At 44.3% G+C, this 11163-nt stretch overlaps 1 protein-coding gene across 2 annotated transcripts in view; it reads left to right on the top strand.

Moving 5' to 3' along the window:
* Positions 1-261: 261 nt before the first annotated feature.
* The window catches only part of FKTN (fukutin), a 48622-nt gene continuing 37720 nt past the window's right edge, over positions 262-11163 (top strand). Inside the window, exons 1-4 of one of the 2 annotated variants that reach the window (XM_063914145.1) lie at positions 262-405; positions 1297-1483; positions 3918-3977; positions 8791-8994. In XM_063914145.1, the coding sequence (XP_063770215.1) occupies positions 1367-1483; positions 3918-3977; positions 8791-8994 (381 nt within the window). In that variant the 5' untranslated portion in view covers positions 262-405; positions 1297-1366. The other variant, XM_063914144.1, reaches the window with a different exon arrangement.

Raw genomic sequence — 11163 nt, 5'->3', positions numbered from 1 at the left:
ATGGCGCAGTCGCAGTGCGATTATTGCGCATGCGTACTAAGCGGAATTTCACTGCGATGCGATGAAAATTACCGAGCGAACGACTCGGAATGAGGGCCATTACTTTTATCCCCGTCTTTCCGTGACAGCCAGTAACTCGTCTTCTAGCAAACGCTGCAGCATGTAACGCAGCTCATAGAGGCATCTGGATTGGCTACTGCGAGACTCTGACTCCTGTGACACGGGAGGAACTATGCGCGCGCACACACAGCTAGAGGCCGCCGCAGGTTAAACATAGTACGATGACGAGAATGACGGGCTGTGTGTTACCTAGCAACCCGGCACAGCTCTCGCATCAGTGACCCTCAGCAGATGACGACACCCCCTAAGCTTTGCACTACTTTGCTTTACGGCAGCGACTGTAGTGTATATATTTTGCACTATGTTGTGGCTCGGAGGGAGAATCACAGTACCATAGGGTCCGGGTAACGCTTCCGGGTGGTATGCAGGATCATCGTAAGAGGGTGGCTCAGTAATAAGGTCGGTGTAGAGGTGGTATACATGCATAGGTGTCTTATAAGCATACATGTTATACATATTGTTTCAGGACCCGCTGTCCTGAACTTATGAGCAAAGGATTAGTGCTGCTACATGTCTCCTTGCAGTGTTATGTACAGTAAGGTATATGTCCACTGTACCTGCCTGTCATGCTCTGTATACAGGATGTGTTCCAGGGTGTCAGTTCTGCTCAGCCTCTCAGTAATGTGCTGCTGCAGTGTCCACTCATTACAGGGAGTATTGGCAACCTTCCTTTTCCTGTGCACCTCTATGGAGAGCAAGAAAAATGAGGATATACATATATATTTATATATAAATAATAATAATAGTGCTTTCTGGACTGGTAGGGTATCTTCCAGGTGGCAATGCGCCCATTCACAGAGGAGCACATGCAGCTGTCCAATGGTTTTATGGGCAAGACACTGATGTTACCTTTTCAGTCACAATATCTGCTGCCCTTTCAAGCAGTTATGGATTTTCTGGAACAACGTCTGCAAACTAAATTTAATGGCACATATAGGCTGTACTGAATGCATGCCGTGACCGAATCCGTGCCTTATTAAGTAAACTTTTGTTTAGTCCCATTTACTTTCATTTATAACACACACCTAACGGTCTTGTTTTTATGTAACCTCTGTGAGACCTAACGGTTTGTGTTTTTTTCTATTTGTTTTACTTTGAGTCTTCAGATTATTATGAACGGGATTAGCATTAATTGTACTTAATTTGACAGTTGATTTTATTCCTATATATTTGCAGATTGGCAGCATTCTCTGCGTAGCCAGAGAAAGATGGCAAAGGGTGATATGACCTGTAATTGGGTTAAAATATGTCGAGAATGATGCAGCGAATCAACAAAAACGTGTTACTGGCTGTACTAACAGCTGCAAGTTCCTTGTTTCTTCTTTTTCAGCTATTCTACTATCGATACTATATATCTGCAAAGGTACTATTTACCAGAACTTATATGTATTTGTTTTATGGGCTGTTTTTTTGTTTGTTTGTTTTTTGTACCTGTTTTCATAGTTGAGCTTGCTCATCTGACAGGTAACAGGTGACCTAGAACAGGGAATCTGGAAATATCAGCTCCATGTACTGAAGTTGAGCTAATGTAAATTTTTAAAGAATAAATCAGAATGCTTTGCAGCCATACACTGTCAGGATCCATTACTTGCTGGAAATGCATATTCCTGTGTTGGTATTGTAAAAAGTACAGATGCGTCCTGAAGTCAAGAGCGCTCTGGAGCAGGTTTTCATCCAGATTGTTTCTGTACATTGCAGCATTCATCGTTCCCTCTATCCTGACTAGTCTCCCAGTTCCTGCTGCTGAAAGACATCCCCACAGCATGATGCTGCCACCACCATGCTTCACTGTAGGGATGATATTGGCCTGGTGATGAGCGGTGCCTGGTTTCCCCCAAACATTCACGCTAAAGAGTTCAATCTTTGTCTCATCAGACCAGAGAATTTTGTTTCTCATGGTCGGAGAGCCCTTCAGGTGTAATTTGGCAAACTCCAGGTGGGCTGCCATGTGCTATTTCCTGAGGAGTGGCTTCCGTCTGGCCATTCTACCATATATGCCTGATTGGTGGATTGCTGTAGAGATGGTTGTCCTTCTGGAAGGTTCTCCTCTCTCCACAGAGGAATGCTGTAGCTCGGACAGAGTGACCATTGGGTACTTGGTCACCTCCCTGCCTAGGGCCCTTCTTCCCCGATCGTTCAGTTTAGACGGCTGGCCAGCTCTAGGAAGAGTCCTGTTGATTCCAAACTTCTTCCATTTACGGCTGATGGAGGCCACTGTGCTCATTGGGACCTTCAAAGCAGCAGATATTTTTCTGTACCCTTCCCCAGATTTGTGCCTCGAGACAATCCTGTCTCTGGGGTGTACAGACACTTCCTTTGATTTCATGCTTGGTTTTTGCTTAGACATGCACTGTCAAGTGTGGGACCTTTATATAGACAGGTGTGTGCCTTCCCAAATCATGTCCAATCAACTGAATTTACCACATGTGGACTCCAATTAAGCTGTAGGAACATCTTAAGGATGATCAGTGAAAACAGGATGCACCTGAGCTAAATTTTGAGCTTCATGGCAAAGGCTGTGAATACTTATGTACATGTGATTTCTTACTTTTTGTTGCGGCTGTGCCATTAACGTCCACCTCTAAATCAGCCCCATAGTGCGGATGTGTGATCCAGTCATGCTGCATCATTGATTTGGAGGTCAGAGGATTCTATAAATATACAGTATAAAGGGAATACATGTTAGAGTTGAACATTAGAGTTGAAGCATTTTATAATAGTACATATGGGGGCAGATGTATTAACCTGGAGAAGGCATAAGGAAGTGATAAACCAGTGATATGTGCAAGGTGATAAAGGCACCAGCCAATCAGATCCTAACTGTTAATTTACATATTGGAGCTGATTGGCTGGTGCCTTTATCACCGTGCACATATCACTGGTTTATCACTTCCTTATGCCTTCTCCAGGTTAATACATCTGCCCCACGGTGTAGTATAATTAAGAGGAGTAGTTTATTTTTTGGAGGGGAGTCTGTTTACTTTAAGTTTTTGAAAGTACCGTATTTTTCGGACCATAAGACGCACTTTTTCTCCCCAAAAATGTGGGGGAAAAAGTATGTGCGTCTTATGGAGCGAATAAGAGCAGATGCAGATGGAGTTCGCGTGTAGCGGCGGGTCCTGGATGCTGCTGCTGCTGCTGAGCCGTCATCAGCAGAGCGCGGCACATCTCAGAGCCCAGCAGCAGAGCCCGGCATCATGTGACTCCCCCCCCGCTCCCCCACACCTCCTCCCTCCTCAGGAGTTTCCCTGCAGGCAGTGTTAGCTGAGTGCCTGGACATGGGGGAACCGGCGGGTCCTGGATGCTGCTGCTGCGCCGTCATCAGCAGAGCGCGGCGCATCTCAGAGCCCAGCAGCAGAGCCCGGCATCTACCCCACACCTCCTTGGTCCTCAGGAGTGCACCCGGGGCAAGCGTTAGCTGAGAGCCTGGACGCGGGGAACCACTGGTACTGTCTACAATATATATGTGTGTGTGTGTGTGTGTGTGTGTGTGTCTGTGTATGCTGGCTCTGATATGTGTATGCTGGCTCTGTGTGTGTGTGTGTGTGTGTGTGTGTGTGTGTGTGTGTGTCTGTGTCTGTCTGTCTGTGTATGCTGGCTCTTTTTTTTCCAGTTTACTTACTCTAAAAACTAGGTGCGTCTTATGGTCCGGCGCGTCTTATGGTCTGAAAAATACGGTAAATAAAAATATAACACTTGCCTATGATAACAATGTATAATTGTTGCAGGAGAGAAATGAATCAAATGTTATTGCCTTGCCTGTACACTCCCTTATTCTTACTATCTGTTTTATTTAGAGTGGACCTGCCTTCTCTAAGCTGAAAGGAGGGTTGTCTGCACAAGACAATACACATTGGGTAAGTGTACATTACAAGATTTTGTAATGAAGTGGTTTGTAAATGTAAAAGTCTAGATTAAGTTTTAGTTGGATCTCTGTATTGCATTATAATACCCCTTTCACACCAGCACCTCTGAACACGGGTTATTGGCACATGAACGCGCATAACCCGTGTTCATGTGCGGTATGAAAGGGTACCGGGCTGCAATACCGGGTCCAGTGACCCGGTATTTCAACCCTGCTCTTGAGCAGGGTTGAACCCGCGTTCAACCCGGCTCACTGTGCGGTGTGAACGGGAGCCGGGTCAATGTGCCCCGGCTCCCGTTCACTCTATGTATAGGTGGCGCTTGGAGATCATGTAATCTCTAGCGCCGCCCCTGCCGCGTCACCGCTGACGTCAGCAACCCGGCAATATGCCGGGCTACTGACTGCGGTATGCAAGGAGTCTTACCCGGGAATGTTCCTGCATGATCCCGGGACCGTATTCCCGGGTAAGACCCTGCATTTCTGGTCTGAAAGCGGTATTAGTGTCATTGATGTTTTTGTATTGTGAGAGCTGCAGCTGTAACTGCACTGAATCCAAACCAGTCTATAAAGGACGTGGCCTGATGTGCCAAGCACTACTATTTTTACTATTGGATACTGGATACATGTACTGTATGCACACTAAGGTGCTTTTGAAAGGCGGTGCGTGATTTTAAACATTCAGATCCATAACTAGTGGGATTCAGCTCCACCTTTCTACTTAACCCCTCAACAACTGGGCTGATTTTTTTCCCCTCACTTTGCTATGCTTGCTACCAAGAGAGCATTTTTTTTATTTTATTTTTTAACCCTGACACCTGCGAGAGTGTCATTGGGGCAAATTCAGACCTGATCGCTGCTGTGCGTTTTTGCATAGCGGGCGATCAGGTCTGAACTGCGCATGCACCGTAGTGCGCATGTGCATGCCAGAGATGCTATCAGCATCCCAGCCTAGTGATCACCTCTGCCTGATTGACAGGCAAAGGCGTTCGCTGGGCAGGAGGGGGCGGGCCAGCGGCGTTTGGCCGCCATTTTGGGGGTGTGGGGGGCAGGCCGTGGCTGCTGCGTGACGTCACATTCAGCAGCTGTGACCCAGGATGCTTTTGTATTTGTGGGGGGGTAGGGTGGGGGTGGAGGGGGGGGGGGGGGGCTGACATGCGCGGACGGACTATTCCCGTGCTGGGCGTCCCCCCCGCATGTCAGAGTAAATGATCGTAGATGTACTAAACTTAGCACATCTACGATCAACTCTGAATTACCCCCGTAGTTCTCACCACCTGTGTCCTCAAATTTCTCATTAGCGTTTTCATTATTTCAAGTTGCTGGATAGATTGATCTTGTTTCTCCTCTGATCTGCACTACTGTATTGTTATTGCTACTCCTGGTTCATATGAAGAGTCTTTTCTTAGTATCAGAGATAGAAAAATAAGAGTATGACCATAAAGATGTGTCCTCATACATCTAGCCTCAATACATCATGCAGCATGAGATGCCTGGCGTGAATCAGCCAACAGCTACCGGGCAACTCGAAGGTCTGGCGTCTTTTTCCCCAAAAATGAATTTGCATCGCTGTGTGACTAGGACACACAAGCAGACTCTGCTGATTAAAATAACACGTGGCATGCCTATATTCTGTATGTGACTGTGGCTGTATCTGCATATGCAATGCTAAGTTACAGTGATTTTCAGGGAAACACTGTTATGTACTGTTTCGTATGCATATCATTTTAATCGACACAAGCTGCTTGTGCATCCTATTCGCACAGCAATGCGACTTAGATACGTTTAAACTGAAAAAGTCACACATAAAAACACTCAGCGCTACAGAGTCACTCCACGGCATGGTGTGACTGGAAGGGCTGTTTAACGTGACTGCAGCATGTAGGAGATCCCATCTGTATGTACCATAGTTGTGCCTTTGCTTCTTGATAAACCGTTCCCCCTTTTAGTAACTTTTGCCAAATCTTAAGTACTTTGCTATTTCCAGTCCAGGATGATCCCAAATTCATTTGATGTCCCTCGCATTCCGTGCCCCACAGTAGAATTTGGTTATCTGACTTGCATTGCAGATAGTAATACAAGCTTGTGGAATTACAAACTGTGTAGATTATTAACCATTTATGAGATTGTTCTTCTGATCCTATCCAGTTTGTGGGTATGTTTGGTCTGTCTAGGAAAATGTCACGTTTCCAACAGCTCATTAAGCTGGCAATTTTACCCTAGCACAACTGTACCAGTTAACCATGAAGGTGAAGATGATATATTGATCGTGGTTCAGATTTGTAATCTTGGTCGTTGCCCTGTACATCTCTGCAGCAATCTAGATTATGCACAAATATTAGTCCATGTGGTTACTAGGATGACAGCCTCCTTTATAGAAACAGTCCAATTGCTATGCCTTTACATATGTTTTGTATATTCAATCCAATTGTGCTCTTTTACACTCTGAAAAAGAGTATGCAGTTACAATACCGCCGCCATTATACCAACAGGGGAACAATCCCCCCTGCCGGAATACCGACTAGGTAGGTGATTCTCCCTCTGTGGGTGTCCACAACAAGCCAGCAAGGGGCTTCCTAGCGCTCGCCCTGCTGTCAGCATTCTGGCGAACGGGATACCGCTGTCGGTATACTAACAGCCAGCATCCCGTACGCCGGGATCACATAACGATATCTGAAAAAGAACTGGCGATAAGCTGTGGAAGAAAACGTGTGCTTAAGAATTGTGATATAATTCTAGATTCCCTTTTAGAAAGCTACCACTGAAGCCTATGATAGCTCATGTTTTTACATGAAGGTCCAGCCCACTCTGCTAAACGCTTTAGTAAATTGAAATTGCTTTAAAGATAAATGAGGACGGTTGCAGTAGTTTTTGATTATAAAGTACCGCATAAAAACAGCAAACCGTTCCACTATTACTTAATTGAATCATATGTGGCACAGATATCGATTAGCTGCTTCCAATAGTGATCTTATGCCTCCCAGATTGTTGCCTATTAAACATTTTCAGTGACGTTGAGATCAAAAAGTCAGACATGACTTGGCCAATTTCATTGACATATGAGCGGTTACATAAGTTTGAGTCATCTACACCAGTGGTTCTCAACTGCAATTCTCAAGCTTTCCCTACAAGTCATGTTTTGAGGTTTTTGGTCTGTGGAAGCAGGTGGGGTAAGTACTGACACATGTTCTGTTCTGCAGGTTTAGTCCTGCAATTAGGGTGGCGGTGGGGGTCATCTCCCTGGTCCATCTGGACTGAGGTAGCTGCGGTGGTGGTGGGGTCATCTCCTTGGTCCATCTGGACTGAGGTAGCTGCGGTGGTGGTGGGGGTCATCTCCCTGGTCCATCTAGACTGAGGTAGCTGCAGGATCTCATTCCCATGAAGTGGGAATGATCCTGATGTCTGAGATTTTTGTGGGTTTAGTGAAGCGCTGGCATAAATTAGATCCTTTTAGGTGTAAATATTGTGAGGGATGGGGTATTGTGTATATTCTCTGGCTACCCTATATTTAGATCTCCAGGGGGAATGTTAATAGGGTGTGAGAATCACAGATTTTGAGAGGGTTTTCCTGTTTTTTTTAAAGTGACAAAATCAACCTGGTTTTGCCATGTAAAATATCACCACTTAAAAAAAAAAAAAAAAATCTCTCACAACCTGATTCTCACACCCTATTACATATCACCACAGGTATCCTACAAGTTAAATATCTTGAGTATAGTACACAAGTTTTTGGGCCATTTAGAGAAAGTCCCACTTTAAAAAAAATCAATCAAAGAATACTGATAAATAAATGTGCTGTGATGGGTAGTCGGTGCATAATGGAAAACACCTTACGTTGAGAATGGGCCATTGGGAGAACTGCTTTCCTGTAAATGGTGGGTAATAGTTCTCTAGATAGAAGACTGTGCATTTAGCTTTCTGAATTGTGACAGGGCTATCGTACACTTATTGGGCTTATTAAGCCAATTTACTTTTAGGCTAACAGTTTTACACTCATGGCTGCTGAAACTTTTTATAATTAATGAATCACTTGGAAAACTGAGGTAAATAACATGTAGCACGAGAGATTAATTTAAATTCTACTACTATTTCAGATATTAGTTAATTACATTTTAAGAATTATCTAGCATAGTTATTAATAATACTATACTGATTTTAAAAAAGGAAGGGGGTAAGCAAAACAGAATTGAGAAAAAGGAATCAAATGAGAGGACAATGAGGTAAAGCAGATATACTTGTACAGTCACTAGGTCGACATGAGTTTTTTTTACTTTTTTGGTGTCGTTTTCTTCATAAAGTGAAAGGGAACCCCAATTAGTGCACCATGTTCGCACGCCATGCTCCGGGCAAGGTGCCTCACTCCACTACCACTGCGCTCGGCACAGGTTACCGTTCCCAATTGTAGTCCACGTGGATCTTAAGTATGAAACAATTCAAAATATGAGAAAAAATGTGAAAAACTCATGTCAACCTTTTTCCATGTCGACCCACTGACCATGTCGACCTAATACATGTCGACCAATAGTGGTCAACCTAATATATGTCGACCTAAGTGCAGTCGACCTAATGACCATATCCCGCTGGGATATGTAGTTTCACAATAGCTGGAGAGCCACAGGTTGGCTAGGCCTGGTCTATCCATTCATTGGAGAGCATATAACATCTGCTGGGATGGTGTAATTGAGACGTTAAAATAAATAACAAAAATATGGTTATAAATGTAAATTAGTGAGAATATGCAGAATGGTTAAAGAACCATTTTATATAGTTCAAACCTACTACACTGCTTTTTCATTTCTCCTATACAGCGAGTGGTTAAGAATTTTTTAAGTGTGATTTCCAATCACAATGTGCCAGTGTTTCTAATGGACTCCGTGGTTTTAGAACTACTGGCTAAAGACTTGGAACAGTTGAGAAGCTCACCAGACACGAGACCTTCTGAATGTCAGTATTTCTGCAAGCACAGAGATGTCACCACATTTGGACTTCTGGATAAGATATGGGACCACAAAGTAAGTTGTATTTATTTATTTGTTTACAGTAACTATTTCCCACATTAAAATAATATATATATTTTTTTTTTCGGGATTCTTCATGAAAAGAAGCAGCAGTGGACAATATTTCTGCTTTATATTATCTTTGAGAGGAATGTTTATAAAAAAAAAATTATAGGAAAAAAGTTGAACCCAGTTTCTCACCCAAGCAACAATTTTTACCGTTCTTTGTCTAACTTTAAATCCTTACAACAAAAAACTCAGTTATATTAAATTTAAATTTGGGATTGCTTCCTAGCTGGATTGGAGGAGCATATGTGAAAGATTTCATCAAAATTGGAGCTGGTGGGTTACATTACTTTTTTGAGAATAGGTAATTATAAACCACCTGGCGCTGGAGTGTTTCTGATTGGATAGTTTAATATAAAACAGACAGTACGTGAAAAACATTCAATGGTAAAAAACTTTCAATGTGTTGAGACGTGATAAAAGTAGTTAAAAAAGGGAAAATGATAGCCTTGATAAAGGACCCAAGGAGGTCTGAAACGCGTTGGCCCTTGACTGCTGAGGACTACTGAGGACCTTCATTATCTACCCAGCTATATTTGCAAAAAATACAATTCCGTCATGGACCCACTGCGATGTAGGTCCTCACAAATGGTTTCAATGGAATAATATCCAGCAAAAAGAAAGATAAAGTACATATAGTGAAGCACAGTTTAAAAGATTTTAATATAAAATCACATACAATAAAACAAATGTAGCAGCATATAGGTATCCACACAGAGAGTCCAACAATGGGCAATAATTACCAGAGGTAGGTGATAACTGTCTTGCGGCAGTACTTAAGAGCATGGGGGTTTGTATTTCCACGGCTACTGCAGCAATTCCCTCACCGTTCGTCTGGTCCTCCGCCCTGGATTTCCCTGTCCTATTTTCGGATCAAGCCACCCCCCAAGGGGGAATAGATGTCACCACCGTGCCCGAAGCGTGCTGCACTGCAAGCCCGTGAGGGGACACACTGCGCTCGAGGTCGGGATTCCGGCGTCTGTATTTCGACCACGGGAATCCTGACAGTCAGGATTTCATACCGAATCCCCACAAACATGACGAATTGGTGCCGATGTAACGTGCAGAGAGATTTAGGTTTGGGTGGGGTGTGTTCAATCTGAAATCTAAATTGCAGTGTAAAAATAAAGTAGGTTTGCCATGCACATAAACAATATAACTCACCCAAATCTAACTCTCTCTGCATCTGTCCCTCCTGCAGTGCACATGGTTTTGCCCATTAGTGTGATTTTTTTTGGTTTACTAACAAACCTGAATAACCTCCTATGTCCACATTTCATATTGACATCATGTCATTGTGGACATATTGAATGTCGACAGTCTGAAGTTTACATTACCATTTTACATTAGTATTTCCCTGACGTCCTAAGTGGATGCTGGGACTCCGTAAGGACCATGGGGATCAGCGGCTCCGCAGGAGACTGGGCACAACTAAAGAAAGCTTTAGGACTACCTGGTGTGCACTGGCTCCTCCCACCAAGACCCCCCTCCAGACCTCAGTTAGATTCTTGTGCCCGGCTGAGCTGGATGCACACTAGGGGCTCTCCTGAGCTCCTAGAAAGAAAGTATATTTAGGTTTTTTTTTTATTTCACAGTGAGATCTGCTGGCAACAGACTCACTGCAGCAAGGGACTAAGGGGAGAAGAAGCGAACCTACCTAACAGGTGGTAGTTTGGGCTTCTTAGGCTACTGGACACCATTAGCTCCAGAGGGATCGACCGCAGGACCCGACCTTGGTGTTCGTTCCCGGAGCCGCGCCGCCGTCCCCCTTACAGAGCCATAAGCATGAAGAGTCCGGAAAATCTGCGGCAGAAGACTTCGGTCTTCACCAAGGTAGCGCACAGCACTGCAGCTGTACGCCATTGCTCCTCATGTACACCTCACACTCCGGTCACTGATGGGTGCAGGGCGCTGGGGGGGGGCGCCCTGAGGGCAATATATGACACCTTGGCTGGCAAATCTACATCATATATAGTCCTAGAGGCTATATAGATGTAAAATTACCCCTGCCAGTATTCCAGAAAAAGCGGGAGAAAGTCAGTTGAAAAAGGGGCGGGGCTTCTCCCTCAGCACACTGGCGCCATTTTCTCTTCACAGTGCAGCTGGAAGACAGCTCCC

The sequence above is a fragment of the Pseudophryne corroboree genome, chromosome 1, assembly GCF_028390025.1.
Source record: "Pseudophryne corroboree isolate aPseCor3 chromosome 1, aPseCor3.hap2, whole genome shotgun sequence".
NCBI classification, from domain to species: domain Eukaryota; kingdom Metazoa; phylum Chordata; class Amphibia; order Anura; family Myobatrachidae; genus Pseudophryne; species Pseudophryne corroboree.
Note: the sequence above shows the minus strand (reverse complement) of the source record. Positions and strands in the feature narration are given on the sequence as shown.